This window comes from Polypterus senegalus, chromosome 1, assembly GCF_016835505.1.
Source record: "Polypterus senegalus isolate Bchr_013 chromosome 1, ASM1683550v1, whole genome shotgun sequence".
NCBI lineage: Eukaryota > Metazoa > Chordata > Cladistia > Polypteriformes > Polypteridae > Polypterus > Polypterus senegalus.
In genome coordinates this window covers 113,272,542-113,294,694 of record NC_053154.1, presented here as the reverse complement: position 1 = coordinate 113,294,694, position 22,153 = coordinate 113,272,542, and the positions used below count along the sequence as shown (strand labels likewise).

The 22,153-nt window shown below is 35.0% G+C and overlaps 2 protein-coding genes across 2 annotated transcripts in view; one reads left to right on the top strand and one right to left on the bottom strand.

Annotated features, from left to right (window-relative positions):
- Window positions 1-1,514: 1,514 nt before the first annotated feature.
- LOC120531187 (latexin-like) lies at window positions 1,515-17,965 on the top strand. The gene is made up of 7 exons (XM_039756362.1): window positions 1,515-1,897; window positions 15,371-15,529; window positions 15,760-15,822; window positions 16,376-16,550; window positions 16,752-16,888; window positions 17,568-17,630; window positions 17,720-17,965. The coding sequence occupies exons 1-7, from the start codon at window positions 1,718-1,720 to the stop codon at window positions 17,858-17,860; spliced, it is 918 nt and encodes a 305-aa protein (XP_039612296.1). The 5' UTR covers window positions 1,515-1,717; the 3' UTR covers window positions 17,861-17,965.
- The window catches only part of gfm1 (G elongation factor, mitochondrial 1), a 72,832-nt gene continuing 53,713 nt past the window's right edge, over window positions 3,035-22,153 (bottom strand). The window contains exons 12-18 of the mRNA XM_039756350.1: window positions 21,757-21,894; window positions 18,172-18,254; window positions 14,538-14,700; window positions 8,598-8,742; window positions 6,282-6,442; window positions 5,827-5,880; window positions 3,035-3,359 (exon numbers count right to left, since the gene is read on the bottom strand). Coding sequence (XP_039612284.1) covers window positions 3,228-3,359; window positions 5,827-5,880; window positions 6,282-6,442; window positions 8,598-8,742; window positions 14,538-14,700; window positions 18,172-18,254; window positions 21,757-21,894 — 876 coding nt within the window. The 3' untranslated portion in view covers window positions 3,035-3,227. The remainder of the gene's footprint in view (window positions 3,360-5,826; window positions 5,881-6,281; window positions 6,443-8,597; window positions 8,743-14,537; window positions 14,701-18,171; window positions 18,255-21,756; window positions 21,895-22,153) is intronic.

Here is a 22,153-nt window from a genome sequence, read left to right as displayed (position 1 = left end):
AATGGGCACATCCCTGCATTGATGGATGTAATCATTAAACATCCTTTTCAGAGATATTGTGGCAAGGTGTCCTCGGAATTTAATGAGTGTTTCAGGCAATTCACAACACAGCAAAGCCAAACATTTTCTCACCGTGAAGATATCTTGCACTGCCACCTGGTGGAATCTTCTAGATTTACGTAAAGTACACGTGCAAATATAAACAGTACAACACTTGCGTAGCAGTAGCATCCACCCACCGAAGCATGCATTGTGTCGTGTGAACTATAAACCCGGCCTTCATGTACATTATGGGACACAAACAGATCAAATATTCATCTTGGTAGCCCGTGTTCAGGGACCACCAGAATGAACAAATTCCTGGTAAAATGAGGTGCTCCTAGCTGATGCTGTTTCACCAGATTGAGAGGACTTGACTGAGGAGAACTGGGCACCCTGCACCACAACAGGGCCTAACCTTCACTGTAAAAAAACAGACCTTTAGACCTACCTCAGGACTTCCTTCTGCGACACTCTCAACAGACTGAACTTGACAAACGTTCCTGCCCACAATCCAACTGGCATTTGCAGTCAAATGAACAAGAGCATGTTATTTGGAATCAGTAAGTGGACATCAATTACCTCCCTAGCTGATGACACAATATGCTTACCACTGCAGTTCCTGCCATTGTATCCCACCATCAGCCCTCTCCTCTCTCTCTCTCTCAGGCCATGGTAGCCAAAAGAGTGAGCAGCACAGTGTGCCCATGACCTACTAGACCACACCTGCTTTCCAAATACTTTGTCATTTTCTCAGCTGCCTCCTTTATTTTGACAGTTACCTAGATGGAAACTTCAAGTTTCGATACAAATTAAAAGTGTGACCACTCAGGGTCGAGGCTTTGACTGTACTGTCAGGCTGACCGGAATGCCTCAGTTAGTCGGACAAATGAATGTGCGCACACAGGGCAACCACAAAAGAGTGCAGCCTGACCTGAACACATTGTATGCAGTTTGGTGCAGTTGTGTGGCAAGAAAGCATGCAAGTAAAAAAAAAGAAAAAGCTCTTATGAGAAAGTTTTTATATGGCCATATTTTAAGAAAGACCGCCACATCATCATTAGTTAATTTATTAAGAAATATTCAATGTTAAATATAGCATAATGGGAGGAATTTAAAAAATATGCAAGAACATGTTATTTTTGACAATTTGTACTACTTTTCTTTGATGTATTCTTGATGTAAATATGGAGTGAAATGCGTTTCCTCAGCTTCTCCCAGTAACAATGCTGAGCAGAAATAAATCATAAACTGCATAAAGTATGTCAGGTCACTGAACAAAAAGGAGGCCTGCAGAAAGTCTGGAGTACTTGGAAAAGAAAATAAACAAAACAGAATTGACATCCGCACAAGAAGCACCACCACAGCAGTGTGGGGGAAAACAGGAAATTAGGTTAGAAAGGTTAGAAAAAATAATTTAGAATAACATCCAGAAAAAATGGCAACAACTAATTGGAAAACGTCGTCCTCTTTAAAGAACACAAGCAGACACCAACGGACCCTGAAAGGACAAATTTACTTGAATGCAAGTTGTTGTTGCTTTTTCAGTCTGACCTGGAGTTAGCCAGAAATTATCTCTGAAGGTGTGGCTGAAGAAAATCTGGGGGCTGACGCAAGCAGTGGACCGTCACATTGTTACTAAAAGCAGCTGCCACGGCCAAGACACACACTTCCTAAAATGTCTCCGTTCAAGTGGGTTGTTCTGGGCCTGCTCCCGCTCATCAATGGATTTGCTCTGCTCAAAGACCACCTACAGTCATTTGAGATGACAAGAACAGCCATGGATTCTGAAAACCTCCACAATGAACTGCCACACAGCACCCTGCACCTGGAAGAGGCCGAAGCAGCACTTGAAAAGGTGGGAAAGCACATTTGCACTTAGTGGTCTACCATCTCTCAACAGCTTTGACACTTCATATCGGGCAGCTTTGTAATTCTTGAAAAGATAACTGGATGACTTTCAAAAGTTGTAAAACAAATTAATGACACCTTTGAGTGTGCTTTATTTCAGTATACTCAAAAATGTCATTAAAAAAATAATAATATTAATGGAATATGGCATTAACATACACACTCTAAAATTGTATAATTTTCAAAGGACATATTTTAACAAAAGATGGTTTCAACTCTCAAATATATGAATTAGTGCAACGTTTAGTACAGTTTGTGAAAATGTATGAAATAGTGTAGTAAAAATCTGAAATACAGTGGCCATGGGTCATTATTTAAAAGGAACACTTCCAAACACTGAAAGTCTGTCAATACCACAGAATGTTTTCTAGAAGTTCAGAGTATTGTCTTTACCATCACGTTATTGGTTCCTCTTCAGTTCCTCTTGAATACAAAGAGCTCAGTATGAAAAATAAATATTTAAAGCTGTTAACTATAAATATATGCAGTACATTTAGGTTAATAATATTATCACATTAATATTGACCAGTTTATCATAAACGAGTCATTATTTTTCAATAATACTTCTTGCATCAGATCTGAATGTTTTTATAAATAAATATGCAATACATTTAAAGGATATTAACTAAGATATGTTTGAGAATGTAATACTTTTCTGGTTTTTCTAATGCCATAATGCTGTAAGCAGTTACTGATAAATTATTCTTTGTTATTTATTCAATTTTGCATATCTAAGCAGTAACTTCCTCTAGAAAAAAGCAGAATTCTTTATAAATTAAATGAATCACAAACAAACACCATCTACTGTACATTAATTAATACCCACGCCCACCGTACTCAAGACACTGAGTCATTAACTGAACTCAAATTTTCTTATTTTAATAACTTTCCACTTGTATTTTTCATTATTATTATTAAAATAACTACTCTTTTTAAATAAATCTGTGTCCATTATTTTTTATTTTCTTGCATGATTCACCTGTTTTGTGAACGCAATTTGCAGTCTAAATCCAGGTGACAAATGCCATTGCTAAGGACACACAAGACCCAGGAAGCAGCAAGTAAAAATATGTACATATTAAAATCTTGATAAATTAAAATGTCATTTAATTATAACACACATTTTTAACTTATACAGAGGGTCTGTGCTCATGTACAGCTTTTCTTGAAAAAGAAGCAGATCCAGGAGAAATGTCCTTCTCCTTCTTATAGAAATGAATATCCTAATTATTTTATGTACATCGCCACTGAGTATCAAGTCAATGTCTTTTATTGCCTTAGTTTTTGGCCTTCCCTTTTTTTGCTGGCAGTTGGCCCGTGGATTCCAGGTACTTGTTAATGAGCTCCTCCTGTGTGCTGGGAAGGCATGGCTCATATCTGCTATACTCCATGGTGTATTCACCTTTGCCCTAAAATAAATACATAAATAGAAAGAAATAAACAGGCAAATGATGTGTAATCTGGTGAAGAATGTAGCGCCGAGTTCAGTTCTGTACTAATGAACTTAATACAAATGGTGCATTTCAAGGACTCTCCAAATCTGTTCCTGTGCTCTTCTGTGTTGTGGTGTACAGAAGGCTCATTTCCTGCATTACTCAGCCAGCCATCCCCTAGCATTAAGCACATTTCCCTTGCCTAACAACAGCATAACAGGAAAGCAGCAGAAAGACAAGTAGTAAAGCAAATCAAAATTCTTTTAACAAAATCTAAATGATCTGAGAGTAGTGTTATGAATCCAAATAAGCATTAAATGTGAAACACTGCTACTCAACTTAATCTATGCTATGAATCAGAAATCATTAAATCAAAGAAATATGCAGTTTTTAAATTTTTAATATAGAGGTAGAGCATGCCCAATATAATTAGCACAACAGCCCATCACAACTGATATATCAACAGATTCACTCCAAGTATAGGCAGATGATTTATGAAATACATATTTAAGTCTTCATTGATTGTGAGCTATAAACCTTGACAAGTGGATGATTTGAACATTAGGTCCCTGACAGTGCTGCCATTCTCATGTTTGGAAAAATAAAAAGACGCTGTTCATTTTCTAAGAATTTTTTTCCATAGAACCGTCAAAACAACAGTTAAAGTTTTATGATGAGGATGGAAGACGCTGTCAAAAACTGTAAATGTATAACACAAGTAACAATGGAGTACTTCATTCAGGAAACAACCATGTCATACATAAAGAAATATACTGTATATCTCTCAAGATACAACAGTTACAAGGGATTCCACCATGTAATACCTCTCCAAGTTATGAGCTATCTTCTTATCTATTGTGAAATTAATGCAACATTTTCAAGTGTTGTTACTGTGTTTTGGGTAAAAGGAAGCATCATGCCTATTCAGGCATACATGGATAGTACAGTAGGTTGGGACTCATTTATGCACTGAATAAACATGCCTCTCATCCTCCCTCTACAATGAAAAAGAAAGAGGTAGGAGACAAGGGAAATATTGAAATAGAGTCTGGAGAATTTGGTGCCTCTTCCTCTTTCCCCTCTCCATCACTGTTTCAGTCATCACCACAATCACCCACTGGCCCACAGCAAAGTTACCACCACTACCACTTTTTACTGAATACTACTGTGCACATCAGAGTTGTGGCTTGCATCAGAAACACAAAGGCCTGTTTATGTTGACAATTTTTGGACAAAGGTTCAAGGCACAGTGGCCAGCAAGTTTTTGCATGAGCATTTTATATATATACTGTACTAGCCACAGAACCTATTGAAGACAGGTAATAGAATAATTACAAAAATATTTGCTCTCTTGGGTAATGTGTACCTTCAGTGCCTTTCCTCTGTACTTGTATGTGGGAATGTCTTTTCTTCTGGCACTCCCTCTCTTGAGCATGTTCCCCTAAAGTCTACTTCTCAGACTCTCATTATTTTGGAGATGTGTTTCTTGCCTCCTGTCTGGTTTTATACTTTCCACCACTGAAGGCACCTCTCTCAGTGTGGCTTATATGCCTTTACTCCTCCTCGTGTGTCTCGCACTCTCTCTTTCACCGCGTCACCAAAGCCAAACTGACTAATCAGATTGCTTAGAGAGAATGGAAACACAGACCTTAGTGTTTTAATATATAGTAGATATATGAACAAAAAACAAACCATGGGAAGGATCTCTTCAAAAATTCACAGCGAACTAGACAGTTGCTGGAAATGAAGCGAAAAGGCCAAGTTTTAAAAGGCAGCAGCATTTTGGGATTTTAGGCACTGAAAGTAAATGTCAGCTTTCCTGTCAATCCCTATAAAATCCACTCAACACTCATCAGTGGAAACATTCATAAATTGTGCATTGTGTAGAATTAATGAACTGAAACCACGGGCTTTGATGCAATCGGTACTTGACAAGGGGCCACTATTGTTTTGACGCAGTCAAGATTTCACTGACCCCCATCTCCTCTCCCCCTTTTCTTCAATGCAGTCCCTTTATTACTTCATTTACTGCATACTTTAGGCTATCAAAACAAAATAAAACTAAAGCAGTGGAGAGCTGCACCACACAAGGGAGGCTGGAGTTAGAAGGCAGGAATGAAAAAGTAGGCAACTTATTTGGTTACTAAGCAACACAGCAAAAGGTTTTGGGTTAACATCTCAACTGTAAGCATTCTATTCTTCAGCTGATCACATCGGAGTTAGAACTTCTGGCTGATTGTCATTGCAGTGTTTTATTTCTTGACCATTTAGTTTAATGTGCAATCACAGCAAACAGCATTACCAAGTTTTACTTTGTTCCTAAAAATAAATAATTTTCATCAAAAGAAAAAAGCAATAAATACAGTAAGTGCATTTTATTACCATCTTAGCATCTAATCGTGCAAACAAATTAGAATTGAATGCTGTCACTAAGACAACTTACCTCTGTATTTGACCTTAATTCAGTGGCATAACCAAACATGTCATTCAAAGGAACCTACAATAATAAAAAAAGAATGTGCTTTAATAAAAAGAACACTATCAACATTGCATTTATTGCCATTTAGTTTCATTGGGGTCTCCTCATCAGATAGTAATTTTGTTTTAAAACTGGGTTTTAAAGTCATTCTTTCAAAAGCAATGTATTTGTCTTTTAAGCATTGATTTTAACTAACCTGAACATTAAAATAAGACATTACCAAATATTAAAGAGATGCTTGCTTTCACTTGATAATATGCAACTTAAAAAGAGTTAAATGAATAAAATCTTTCACACTTAAACAGATGGGGCTGAGGCAGTAAGTTCCTATACAAACCATTCAGAAACTGGATGATTTTGTAAGAAAGCCACAACTGGTTGAACACAATTACAGAAATATTTTAAAAATGAATACGCACATCAGCATAGAGTGTGAAGTATCCCTCTGCTCCATCCTGGCCAGTGATGACACCATGACGTCGGTTAATTCCAGCTATTACTACTCCTTGGAATTCATTAGGGGCCACAATCTCAACAGACATTATAGGTTCTAATATAATTACTGGTGCCTTTTCCATAGCTGTTGACATGAGAAAGAGAACAAGTAAACAGTCTGGCGAAGGAGAGATTAGCTAGTTAAAAATTTATTTGTATAACCAAGATCTAGAAGCACTTAGTAACATAGCATCAAACCTAAAGTAATAGTATTCCTATAATCCTCTACCAACAATAAATACATTTTACATGTATGCTGAAGCCGAGGCACTTTATGCAAGAAAAGGCAGAAATACCTCAATTATCTTGCATATCAATTAAACAATGTCGAAGCTTGCTCCTTAAATTGACAGCGATCAGTATTCAAGTTCAAGCCAGAATTTACACATATAGTACAAGCCAAACATTCACACTCTATCAAGATACCTGCCTAGCTGAGACATTCCCTCTGGTAGAACGCTATTGCTATATTCCACTTAATTTGTATGGTGTTTTTTTATTTTTCATAGAGTCTTAATTTATTGTGTTGCTCAAGTCAACACCTTAGTTATTCAACTCTCTCTGTCAGTGTCATGTCTGGAACCTCATGGTTCTATTCCAGTCTTTTCTACAAGAATAAGTATTTTGTTTTCCCCCTACTTCTCAGTAGGTCATACCATACATGACAGAAACAATGACCAGAGATGCCCAGAAAATTTTTAAACAATGAGCAACTCAGATAAACCAAAAAAAAAACACAATATTTTTACTTTTTCAAATATAAATTTTCAAAGTCCTTTAAAAACTGACATAATAGGAAGTGCCACCTAAACTGTCATGAAAAAATATTTGCTTCTCTTACCGATTCCTTCAATTGCCATATAACACTGAATGTTTTCAGGTCTTCAATGAAACTCTAATAACAGATAAGAGTCATCTGGGAGAATATTGCTTCTTGTTGCTGAGCATGAACTGCTCATTTCAAGTCCTGCCATAGCCCCTGTATATAGCTGAGGTCTAGACTAACTAGGCCAGTCCAGATAAGCTCTTTTTCAGCCATTCTGATATGCATTTACTTTTCGATTGTGGATCATTGTCTAGCTGCATGACCTACCTACGGATTAGATTATGGACAAATAACCAGATATTCTTCTTAAGAATTTTCTGATAAAGAGTACAATTCATGTATGTTTCAATTATGCCAAGTTGGTCATCTAGGTCCTGATGCAGCAAAGCATGACCACATCATGTTTGACTGATGGCACAACAGTCTTACTATGAAATTTATTTTTGCTTTATGCTGGACATAATGGGACAAATAGTAGAAGTATATCCAAAAAGTTCTACTTTTAACTCATCTGTCCATAGCACATTCTGCCTGAAGGCTTGTGGTACCACTCTGTCAAAACAGAGATGATCATTTATGTTCTTCTTGATTAATTGTTTTAACCTTGCTACTCACAATGAAGCCTATTTTTGCCCATCACATTTAGAACTGTTGCACAATGAACTTGCTGAAGCAAGAGAAGTCTGCAGTTCTTTGGATGTTTATTTAGGATCCTTTCTGACATTCTGGATGGTTTGATGCTAGAACCTTGCAGTAATTTTGGCAGAGAAGCTTTCCTGTGAAGTTCCCCTACTGTTTCTAGTGTCTTCCATTTCAGGACTAAACTATATACTGTATATGGTTTGGTGAGGTCTGAGAAATGCCTTTGTAGCCCTTTTCAGACTAATAGAAATTATTTTCTTTTTCTGACCTCTTCGAGGGTATACTTTTATTTGTGGTATTGGGCGCTTTTTTCATTCTTTGTGCTTGGAAAATGTCTCCTATAGTAAAGGTCAAAGTAATCCAAGTTTAAACTGAATGGATCTGGCTGTGATAAAGCCAGGGTGTGTTCAGTCAGCTGGCTCTAATGAATTCAACTACTGGGTTGACTTAACTAGTGGGCAATTACTTTGGTGTTGAGTAAAATTGTTCTATAAAACAGAACATGTTAAACAAGTGCAATTTTGTTCACTCAGATGCCCAATAATAAAAGGTTTTAGTTGACTTTACCTGATTCAGTGTGAAAATATTTCAACACTTGAGGAAAATCAGGAAAAAGTCAAATTATTTTTTGGCACATTATACAGCTGAAGACCCCACATATACAATATGGTATCAAATATTAAATCTGCTTATATTAAATGTGAAGTGCATACTTGCCACAGTATATAAAAAACATTTGGAGAGAAAGTAATAACCCTTTTGCCCAATTCACCTTGTTTTAGGGCTCCTTCTGCTGCCCTGATGAAAGAAAACTCATTGGAGTCCACTATGTGGTGAGCCCCATCTTCCAGCACAAAACGAACCCCAGAGATCTTGTGCCCAGTTAGTAGACCCTTCTCGCAAGCGTCACGAAACCCCTATAATTAACCATGAAATAAATTAAAATCAAAAACAGTAAGGAAGATTTTTTTTTTTTTTTTTAAGGAAAACGCATGTTCAAATGCATGAAACATTTTCTGTCAAAACCGGCAGGTGAACATTAACAAGTACAATTTTTCTGAAATCTCGTTACTTAGAGTGCCGAATCTATAAAGGAAAAAGTGACATAACTGAAAAACGGACACAGTATTGAGAAATCTTTTATTTTACCTTGAATAAAGTTAGAAAAATATTTATGTCTGAACAAATATGTGTTATGGAAAACAAACAAAAAAAAGTAAGCACATTACCACAATCAAATCTATCGGAGACATATTTACCAGTAATTTTATTTGCTTTGATTGGAGATTTGTATATACAGTACGTAATATAGTACTGTGCAAAAGACCTACACCTTGAAATTATTTTTAATCTAATTTTCTGGTGCTTATTTCCTTGTAAAATGCTACATAACATCAAAATAAAGAGTGACACAATAAAAACTAAGAAGAATGTGTTGTGTTTTTAACACAAGTCATTTTGTATGAATATTCTTAGAATACAAAGCTGAAGCAATTCACTATGGTACAGTGCTGTCATTTTTTGTCAAGTATTCCTGTATTAAAGCTTCTTACTTTGACACACCTTTCTCAGCTTCGGCTACTTTATGTTCTCTTCCCTGTTCAAGTGATCTGGTCGGAAGTGGCTAGAGCAGGGTTCCTTAATCCCAGTCCTGGAGAGCCACAGTGGCTGCAGGTTTTTGTTCTGACCTAGTTGCTTAATTAGAAAGCAATTCTTGCCAATAAAGCACTAACAAGCTATGAAATTAAATTAACTCTGCTATGTCAGGTCATTCTCATATCCTAGATTTTCTTTCCCTTTCTATCATGCAAATGATTTGAAGGCTAAAATGGTGAGTAATTCTCAGTCCTTCACTTTTTTCTCTTCATTTTTCTTCCAAGTATTTAATTAAACCCAATAGTGCAGATAAATACACACAGGTGTAAATGTAAATAAGCTAAATGGAGAAATGCTGCTCTCTCTTGTCATTTGCATGTTATTGATAATAAGGAGCAATTAAAATAGCTGTTTAAGACAAAATTAAGCAATAAGGGCTCAAAATCACTAAAGTGAAGCAGAAGTGTTACTTTAGCAATAAGTGCTTTTTATTAAGCAACTGGGTTGGAGCAAAAACCTGCAGCCAGTGCGGCTCTCCAGGACCGTGATTGAGGACCCCTGGGCTAGACTAAAACTATTAGTATTAATTATATATAGAATTCTACTCCAAGTCTAGTCCTAATTGTGTGAATATGATTGCAACTAATGATTTTGATAATAGATTAAATCGGGTGATTATTTTGTCTATTAATTGATTAGTTGGATTGTAAAACAATTTAAAGATTTATTATTTTCACTTGAAATTAAACGCATAAATACATGAAATGGAAATTTCCATATACTTGTAGATATTTTAAACAAAATCTAGGTTTTATTAAACATTTATATTATAATAAATTGAAATGAAATAGTAATACATTAAAAAAATACCTAGTAGCACTCCAGATGTGGACACACACAATATTTCCTTAAAAAAACAAAAGTTTTCAATAAATTTATATTAACTAAACTCACAATGTATGTATTCAGAATACCATCATAACTACTCGCAATGTATGTATTCAGAATACCATCATAACTACTCGCAATGTATGTATTCAGAATACCATAATAACTAACACTTTAAAATTAAACAAGTAATATAAGTTTCCTTTTCTGTGAAAGAGACGGTTTTCTGGCAAAGCATCATGTAAATATTTAACCAACTCAATATTCCACCACAGAAGTGTCTGTTGCACCATCTTGACTATTAGTTTTTTTTTTTTTATAAGTCTGCAGCAATATTTGAAATGAGTTCAGCAGAACAAACATTGCTGTCATATGCTGGGGAATGTCCAGACTATTTTTCCTTTGCTGCAAAATAAGTGGTTTCATTTGTGTGAAACTCAGTTCTTCCTTTGGTGAGGATTATGCGGAACTTATTTTTACTTGAAGTTCATATCTTTTTTATTTTGTCAGGAAATTTTTTACCACTGCAGATTCTTTGGCACATTTGCTTGCAATCATCACACTGTCACAGTCTGCTGCATGTCATTTTCTGATGGGAGTGTATTGTTAGATTTTCATATTTGAAATGGTGTGATCCTGCCATAAAATGTGTTTTACTGGCTAAACTAGGCTTACTGCAGCAATACTTTCACATCATCACTTCTTCCACTAGATTGTATAAAATCAAGCTAACGAACATCTGATAACCTGGAACTTTTACTTTTCCACCCCATTCCTGCCTTCTGACTCTGAATGAGCAATGCACCTTTCAGTCGTGCTTAATGTGCTGCAAGATTTGTCACTGCACTCGCTGCTTTGATCCATCTGTATGGTGCTGAAGTCTTTGATGTATATTTTTTTGCACGAGACTGAAAAAAAGTTGTTCTGCTCGGACAGGGACTTGTGTCTCCTTGCATCCATTTTTCTTTAAATTTACACACACTAACATTACAAGTGTTTACAATTGTATAATGCAGCACCATAACATAGCAAAGTGGATCCATCCAAAAAAAAAAAAATACACAAATAACGCAAGTGAAAGTCTTAATGTTTGTTGAACTGTTGTACTCTCATGCTATACGAGGTCAGACCTTTGCAACTCCTAACCCTTTTAATGGCATTCAGAGAAAAAGGCTCAGAGACTCTGGAAGTCTTGTGTCTTACTGTCTTTTTACTCACTTGCTTACTGTCTGCAATTTTTCAAATGCGTTCACAACTGAATAGTGACGAAAATGTGCACCACACCGTACTCAGGCTAATGGTGTAATTAACTAATCAATGAAATAATCGATTATGATGATTAGTTATTGCAGCCCTAGTGCTGAACCATGAACTTCTGCCAATAAGTCATTCTCCTGAGAGTACAGTATAATGAATCAAAATTGGTTAATATTTCTAAGCAGTCATCAGTCCGTTGATTTGGTCCATCTCCATTACAGCTTGAAATGAAGTGAAGATATTTTTTGCCAGCTTTTCTTCAGACATATTAGACTCTTTGTACAGCAAACTTTTCAAATTTTTATATATCACTCCACAAAAATTTCTAACATGAGATATCAAAATTAATTATGTGTTTTTGGGTACTGCAATGTATTCTTGCCTTTCCATAGGAATGGTTTCGTAGCTACAACATACCCTACTAGATCAATTCTTTTACGACTTTTGCAGCCTGTGCATTGGTGCTTCAGATGACTCCACTAGATGCAGAATGAGCACTTCACTGAATTTCCTTCTGTCCCTTATTACATCTTGCCTGAAGAAGGGGCCCCGAGTTGACTCGAAAGCTTACATATTGGAATCTTTTTAGTTAGCCAATAAAAGGTGTCATTTTGCTTGACTTCTCATTATATCCATAATGGCTAATTTCTTAACATTTTTGTTTTTACAACAGCTTAAACACTATCTTGAAAATTCACTCTAACTAGTGGATAAATCCAGTGTGCACTGCTGATACTAAAATATGATTTTATGTCTGTCAAAATATGTTAGCAGAGCCATTTCCATACCTATTCACAAAGCACCCCAGTATTTGAGGTTACCATCCGGGACACCCAATTGTTTTGTTAAACTGAACCATTAGCTCACCAGTTTGAGTAATTAGTACTTCATTAACTTTAATCAGTTGTGCTATTGATAGAGTTTAACAAACACCTGTAAGTACCTGTGGCGTTTCAGCAGAGTGTTGAGAACCAAATCTGTGTTGTTCTAGCCATCTTACAAGAGGCCAGCATACATTTTTTTTCAAACACATAAAAAGATTGTTATTTTTACAGTATTGATGTCTATTCACATTTATTTAATGATGTATAAGGTTTTTAAAAGCAAATATATACTTACTGCCCAGATTACTAGCATTAAAAATAATGTTATTGGATGGATTAAGACCTGTGCATAAAACTGTACAGTATATATTTCATTTTATTATTTTCATTATCGTGTATATTTAAAATGCATTAAAACATACTTATACAAATATATGTATTTCTATATGTATATACTGCAAGGTATTTTAATTTTGTGAAATGTCATTTTATGTAGGGTCCATCGACAATGCTCTTTATTATGCTTTATTTTTCAGCTAAGGATGAGCTGATCATTACCGTAGTATTTTTTCACGTACACAACAGGGACCAATGAGCTACAAGTGTTAACTTATATGTAAATAAATAAATAATAACAAAATGACCCTGAACAAAATAGCACATTACAGAGATGCCTAATAGCATATGAAAAGTTGGAAAAGCTTACTAAATATTTACACATCCAAATAATGTCTTTTTTATGAATTTAGTTTTATGAAATGCAACAAACAGTCTAACAGGCACCACTGAAAAATAAGCTTTATATTAAGCTTATTTTACTAGCAGTTGTATTGGCATAACTGGCATAAAACTGACTGACCAAACAGCTACATTGTATTATATCACTGTAGCTCTCTCAGTACATGCACTGACAAAGATGTAATGTCTATTAAATGTTCTTAATGAATTATGCACAATTATATACTGTATCTTATTTTCTGGTAAGTACTAGTACTGGGACTATAAAAGTACTATAAGCATGTAGCAGTTTTCAAAATGTACAATTTCTGTGCTTACTGTGACAAAAAAATCATAAATAAATCAAACAATCCACACAGAAAGCTACACACTACGGGAAATTAGCTTTAATGTGATTTACTGTAAAATATGAGGTGTGGCAGAAAAGTAATGAGACTGGCAACACTGCAAGCGATCTGGCAACGCTGCGCTGGTGTCCCTGACAGAGCACGTGTATCAGTACCCTCCCATAGCTCAGTGCGAGTTTCAACTCCTTCCGTTAACTACGTGATTTTTGTGAATACTATTAGTGAAGTTGTGTTTTTGGTTGTGCGTCACGCAAAATGGGACAGCGGAATTTGGAGCAACGTTGTGCCATTAAATTTTGTGTTAAGCTTGGAGAATCGGCAAGTGTGACGTTTGAAAAGTTAAAACAGGCCTATGGGGAACATTCTTTATCCCGAGCTCAAGTTTTTCATGGAGGCCTTCAACTTCGAAAACCAATGAAAACATCGAACGTGTGAACACTCTTGTGAGATCAGACCGTCGTTTAACATTAAGAATGTTGAGTGAACAATTAAATCTGAACAGATTTACCGTTCATCAAATTTTGACTGAACATTTGCACATGCGAAAGGTCTGTGCCAAAATGGTGCCGAAAAACTGCCCTCTCCATAACAGAATTTTTGACCTCAAAACACATTCCTGTGGTTCCCCAGCCCCCTTATTCACCTGACCTCAGTCCGTGTGACTTTTTCCATTTTCCTAAACTGAAAAATGTCCTCAAAGGACGTCATTTCGGAACTTTAGAAAACATCCAAAAGAGTGTAACGGACATGCTGAAGACCATAACGGTTGAAGACTTCCAGCGCTGCTACCAACAGTGGGAAAAACGTCTCCATCGGTGTGTAGCTGCCCAAGGGATCTACTTTGAAGGGGATAACATTGATGTTTGAAAAAAATAAAAACTTTGGTAAATAAAAAATCAGTCTCATTACTTTTCTGCCACACCTCGTATTATAAGCTTATGTGAAGTAATTTCAGAAGAACCCAGTTTAAACAAGCAAACTCCACTCCCAAAGTTCATTAATGTACAGCCACACAAGCAATAGTGTTTTTCCATTCTTGATCAGATTAAAAACCTACAGTACCTGTTCAACAGCAGGAATAAACTGCTTTGGGACATTTGTTCCAACAGTTCGGTCCTCAAATTCAATTTTAGTGTAGTTTTCAGCCTCCAGAGGTTCAAGAACTCCAATGACTTTACCATACTGGCCAGCACCACCTGACTGCTTCTTGTGAGTGAAGTCGAACCTAAGAACAAAAGAATGGTATCATAGTAAGCTACATTATAAAACAGCTTTAGATTTTAAAAGATATTTTAAGTTTTAATTTGTACCATTTTTAAAATGTCCATTAACATAAATTATCCTTCTCTGAATCTTAACTTGCCCATTAGTATTTTTGGTCTTGCTTTTTATCTGTTCATATTTAACTTATAAAGAACTTTGTGGCAGTGTACACACCAGGCAAAACAAAATGCAAAATACAAGTTTACTTAACTGACAAAGTAAACTGTTAAATATCTCTCTACTATAAAAAGAAATATGTACATTTTCATTATATAATGACAATCTGCATTAGGCAAACACTTCTGTTTATAAAATGATATACTCAAGTTTTTTAGAAACACTGAAATGTATCTTTAAGACCAAAGCCAGGCCACTTGGGCCACCTATGTCTCATGAGAGACAGGCATGATGTTAATACTCGCATCCAATATGTTATTTAAGGTGCACTAATCTGCCTCAACATATCTCAAACTTGTACAGATCAAAGATGCTGCCTACAGTTTACTTACTCTAACAACATGTCTGCTCTGAGCATCCTTGAATCAAGAAAAAATATGTAATACTGTATGTACAAAAAGACACTGCATGTCTCAGGAGTTTTTAACCTATTAATCCCTTATTTTTTTCTACAGTCAATGGAGTTGAATCCAGATCTAAGGATGGAAAAACTGAATCCTGCTAACTACAGAGCAACACGGGCTGCACAGGTGGCTGTACACTATTTGAACTATAAGCAAGGCAGCTTATTCTGCCATTTTAGTCGCAGAAAAATTGAAAACGCCACCTTAGAGGTAAGAATGCTTTTAATTAAATGATACAGGAAATGTTTTCATAATATATATTTTAACAACAAAGGAAAAAGAAGTGGACTTAATACAACAAATCTGTATTGTGATGGCAGTCACTGTCTTTTGAAACACAATATTGGTGCAAAGTGAACTTGTAACATGAATACAGTAAGAATAACTAGTGAGATTTGAGTCTACAGGTCCTGTCTGCTTTCTTTTTGCATCCTGTGCAGGAAATACCTGGAGTTGGAAACAAGTACTTTTTAACATTTATAGAAGATGAGACACCAAGTAAAGTAAGTCTGGGGTAAAACAATATCTCTTGTATATATAGACCATTTGACTGCCTGTAGAATAAGTCTTTCATATTCAGGTTTAAAATAATTAAAAAGCTAAAAAATAAGGCGTAAACAAACGTTACAGGAAAATAAAGCTAAATCAAATATGTGTGTTAACAGAAAATGGAGTACAATAAATAGACAGATAGACTGCAAAATAAAATTGCTTTATTTTACACTTGGATTAGACTAATCACTCTATGAAATCCTTAATCAACATACGTTTATTTCAAAGTTTTATTTCCATGCTGTATACTTTGAGAAAACTGACAATTATTTATTCTTTTTTCATTTAAATCTCAAATAAATATAAATATTAATAATAATTGTATAGACAATCTTTGAATAAATATACAGATGCTATTCTCCCTTACTTAGCATTTAGAGCAGCCGAAAGAAGACGAAGAAGATGATATCTTCATGTTTTTAAAGTATAATTAAGTTACTATAAAATGTGTATTTCTTAAAAGCTGTCTGAAGTAGATACTGACTGCAACTTTTATTTTATTAGCATGCCACAGGAGTATACACTGCTGAAATACTCTTTAGACACACTATAACAAAAATGGCACCAGAAGTGAACAGTACATATTATGGCTGTGTTAAAAACATTTCGGAAGATGAAAACACTTTTTATGTACGTATGAGGAAGCAGCACCAACTTGTGGCTGGGAAATATATTCCAGGTAAATATCAAGAAAGGTCTGCAACACTACCCAAGTCTATACAGTATGTTATAAACATATATAATCAAAATTAAACTTAAGGCTATGGCAATAAAGAAACATACTTAGGCATCAACTATAATAAAAGATATAAAAAAATTTAACATTTATTCTAATAAAATAAGAAAATGAACAAACACAGAAATTATTTTTTTCTTGCAGATGGTCATGGAAACATCCCTACTGAAATGGAACCATTCTGGCACCTTGGATACACTGCATCAAGCTATATTATGTGGAAGGAATCCAATGAATCAACTCTTTTTAATATGGAAACTGTTCTTTCCTTTCAACAACTGGCAAGTTTTCTTTAAATTTATGGATAAGCTTAGAAGGGATAATGAATCCATTTTGGATAGTTTATTCAGTACATTTTTGACCTTATAATAGGTCACATCAGAACACAGGGACTCAGCTGGGGCGCTGATTCTGCAACAGAGCCGGACATTTCACAAATATGCAGTATTTCCCACACACAACATGTCTCTAATTTTTAACTTTGCAGCTATAAACACCAAAGACAAAACATACATTACATACAAATACAAACAATATGTAACATGTGCAGTAAACAGTATAATTGTTCAGTTTTATTAACTCAAAAGACTCATTTTTAACAAAGTTGCCTCATTATTATATGCCATTAATTTAAGAGAAGGCCAACACATCTCCCCTAACTGTACAATTTTCCTCAGCTAAAATTACATAAATTATACTTTTACTGGATAATAAACAGAGCTACTATTTTTATCAAATCAGAATAAAATTCCCAGCATCGCAGTGCATAGATATTTTTGAAAGAATACGAAATCCTGACATAAAATTCAATTACTGATCAATTTCCAAAACCACCTTGACCTGTCACTTTTTGGTATTGTAATAATACTGCGTGTAAAAGCATCTGTTCCAACTAATATGCATTCCACCGTAACATACAAAAAGCAGCACTTTTAAAAATTCTTATTTGTTTTTAAACAGGAAACAGAAAATGATAGCCTTGCCTTTGATTATGTTGTCCTACTGCATGAGATGGTGTCTCAGGTAAACGCTACTAAGTTTCTGTTCAGATTGCATGCAAAACTGCAGATATATATTATAATAACATAATTTCTTTCTACTTCCTTGTACAGGAGGTAACTCAATGGACAATGCAAGTGTGCTGGAGCCCTTTCCAAGGAGTAAAAGTGCTGCATTATTCTCAAAGCTCAGAAAATATTCAGTTTCCTGGAGATGCAAAGGCCATAATGAGTCCAACAAGCCTTGACAAATGAATGTTAATGTCTTCACCAATGTTAACACTATCTAAAATTTACCCATATTAATTCTCAAAACAAATCAAAATAAAAAAATAAATTTTATATGTATAAAAAATGTAATCTTAGGCATTCAACCACTTCTTAGACTGAAACCTGATTACTGTATATATTGTTTACACACATACACAATAATTAACACTTATAATTAAGTGGTGCAAAATAAGAAGGCAACAGTGAACAAATACAGTGTTAAGACATAAGGCCGCATTTTACAAAAAAAAAAAAAGATAATTAAGAAAAAACAGATATGTACAACTAATACTCACGGCACAGCTGAAGAAATGCACTCTCTGAAGGCCACCTTTGGCTTTCCCATGACACAAGAACAACTGTATTCCCGTTCCATTCTCTAAAAGAAAATTTTATTGCAAACTATTCATTTAACCTAAACAAAAGTTTCATACATTGCACATAGCTAGCCTGAGTTTTACAAATGTTATAGACAATAACTATAACTGAAAAAAAATACCAATACTGTTAAGTATAATAAATACTTGGTATTTGGGGGGCCATACAGTAGGTCATGAAAATAACTATTTTGTTAATAAATTTAAAAACATTAACCTATATATTTTATCTTCACCTTTCTCAACCAAGTGTAAATTCTACTCAAGTTACCTGATAAAACATAGTTCCCTTAAAGCTGGGTGAGTTGGAAGTTGGACAAAAAATGAATTCATAACAATTTAAATTAATCACAATAGCCAAAAGTGAACGGATATCGATATACTAGTGTTGGGCGGTATGACCAAAATTCTATATCACGGTATTTTTCTAAATTATACCGGTTTCATGGTATTCAACGGTGTTTTTTTCCCATGAATGAGTGGATGTTAACCACATTTTCCACTGCAATTACTGCATTGGACTGGCTAAGAATAACCTATTCCACTGTCATGAGAATTGAACATTGTACAAAAAAACATTTTAATGTGCACACAAGTATTAATACAGGTTTGCATGGCCCCATAAAGTTTTCAAGGGGGTGGCACTAAGAGAAGGAATCACATTGCATGACAGATGCAGTCAAAATATAGAACAAATTTTGCAAACAACTTAAAATTTTGACAACATATTTTCAACTATCCAAAGAGGCATTTAGACTTAGTAAAATATCCAGAGGTGCTTGTCAAATGTTGTATTGCACTGAATATGTCTTAGAAAAGCCATAAATAGAGAATAGTTTTTGTAAACCAACTACACTTTCTGTTAATGTTAACAATCTCTGTCCACAGACACAATAAAGTGACTTTTTAAACAACTTTACCATCATTAAACTGGATAATATTTAAACTAATAAATAATAACAATAAAACAAACATGCAACTTCCAGTAATAATACTATTACTTCAAGACTTCAAGCCCAGGTGCATTACAAAGTATTCACCAAATAAAAATAAAATAAGTGCAACTTGGTGATGACATCTTTACCAACTGAACCATCATTAAAGCAAATTGCATTAACATGGACCTTGCTTCAAGCTAAGCTATATACATAAATAATAAAACTGCAATTTGCATTTATAATGTTATTTGTGGTATACACCCACAAAAGCGTTTTACGGCCACAGTAAAAAAAAACAAAAAAAACTGTATGTTGAGAATAAAGTCGATATGTTGACTTTATTCTCGACATTTCCACTTTAATCTTGACGCTTATGTTGAGATTAAAGACACCATTTCCACTTTATTCTCACAGTTTATTTTGTTAATAAAGTAGAAAATCATAAACTAAACTTCATCCTAAAATCAATGTTTAATTTACTACATTTTCTCAAACCCCGTCAAAAGTTAATGTTGCACATTAAATGCTTTGTGTTGTGTTTCCTGACCCATTTGTTAATTGTTACGCGCTTCTTAAACGGACTACCTCCGCACTAGAAGGAGGCGCAGGCAGGGATCACCGCACAGAATACATTCACTTCATGATATCCCTGCTCTCTGAAAATTTAGAATGCTAAGATAAATACTTGATATCATTTTCATGATGAAATTCATTAAAGCATGTATTAAACATGCACAGTAGCGAGGCGGTAGTGCTGCTCCCTCGCAGTAAGGGGTCCCCAGGTGTACGTTCAGTGTAGTGAACTTTATGGCAGGTGTGACGAGGCTTCAAAAAACTGGGTGTATGAATGGGTATCGCACAGGTTTAAATTAAATACTGTGTAAATGTTGGGTTCATGACGAACATGCATGCTGTCTCTATCTGACGTACCAAACCCCCAGTTCCTATCCTTCCTTTTTCTTTCTCCACATAGCCAATCACCACACGATAAATGTCTTTGTGAAATTAAAACTAGTTACAAAATTAGACTATGGAGTGTTCAGAACTTGAAAAAAATCTTAGTTATACATGTTTAAATATGCCATCCATTCAGGATTGTGCTAATCCCAGCAAGCATTGTGTGCAAGACAGGAGCAAATCCTGAACAAGGCGTCAGTACATCACAGGGTGAATACGAGCAACACATACACTAGCAGGGTCAATATAGCTGAACAAAACCCCACATCCTAAATGACTTTGAAAAGAAACTGAAGCACGCCGAGTAAACCCAGCAGAAAAACATGCAAATTCAAGGCAGGGAACACCCGGGACCCCCTTAATGCGAGGCAGCAGTGCAACCTCCACGCCACCGTGCCCCCACATGATTAATACATGCTTTAATGCATTTCATCATGAAAATTATATCAAGAATTTATATTAGCATTCTAAATGTTCAGGGAGCAGGAATATCATGAAATTAATGTATTCTGTGTGGTGATCGCTGCCTGTGCCTTCTCTTAGTGCAAGAGGGAGTCAGTTTAAGAAGCACGTAGCGATTAACATGGCTCGGGGAAAACAACACAAAGCATTTAATGTGCTACATAACTTATGATGGGGTTTGAGAAACTCTAGTAAATTAAATATTCATTTACAGATTAAATTTAGTTTATGATGTTCTATTTTAATGACAAATTACAAGAATAAAGTGAGCATGTCGACTTTATTCTAGTCATAAGCGTCGAGATTAAAGTCAACATGTCCTCACACTATTACACAGTACCCAGGTACATTACACTGTATTGAAAACAAATAAAACAATTACAACTTGGCTTGCAGTATTACCCAGTAGTATAGAAACAGTATTCACACATTTGAACATAAATGGTCCACATCAGACCTTTTAAAACCAAAGTATCTCCAGACAACAGACACGGCTCCTTTTTTCGGCAAAAGTTCTTCTGTGTCATCATGTTCATCTTTATCATCTGCTACAGCTTCAGTTACGGAATGTTCTCTGTCTATTTTCTCCGCTCAATACCTCCACTAACCCCTACTCTGTTGCAGCAGTGAAAAAGGTTCCCCCTTAAACATTTTCCCGCTGCGCCACGTTCCAAACATTGTTTAGGCAATTTAAACCGGTGTTGCGGTATAAGAAAAATCCATATCATAACAAAAATAAAAAACGTTTTTTGGTATGAACCGGTATACCGCCTAGCACTACGCTATACACTTTATTTCCTAGGCCACACAGCAGTTCAAAACATGTCACAAATTTAGCCCTTCTAAAAATACTTGTTTAGATATAATCCTGCATTTTTTGCTACAAATAAATACTTGTATCAAGACGTATTAAATTACAGTAATTCTGTATTTTTACACATTTTAAAATAAAAAATTTCATTTTATTTGTATAGATTGTGCATTCTAAAATCCCAAAAAGTTTTTTTTCCCCAAAAACTGCTGGTACTTTGGCAGTCTAGCAACTACTCCTTAAAATGTCCTGCCATGTAGATTATTCATCATTAAATGATAATTTGATGCTTTTTTCATAAAATAAATACTTCCAGTAAGCATTTACATAACTTACCTGTGCATAAATTTCTAGATGCAGTTCTCCCATTCCTGAGACAACTGTTTCTTTACTTTCAGGGTCATAATGTATTCTAAAAGTAGGGTCTTCTCTTGTGAAACGATTTAATCCCTTGGAAAATTTGTCAAGGTCATTCTAAACACAAAAAAATATGATATTAAATTTATTATACAATTTAGTATTCAGGAATTAATTTAATCAATTCAATACCTCAAAAGAGTGTTGCGCATTAAAGATAAAAATAAAAAAATGTCCCTTTCTCTGCTAGATTTTTTACATTTTAATCAACATGATGTTGCGCTTGGCAATATATATCAAATACAAACTGTAAAATTATGAATATCTCTAAAACAATTACAGTATAAGTCAAAAATATATATTTAAGATAATACCC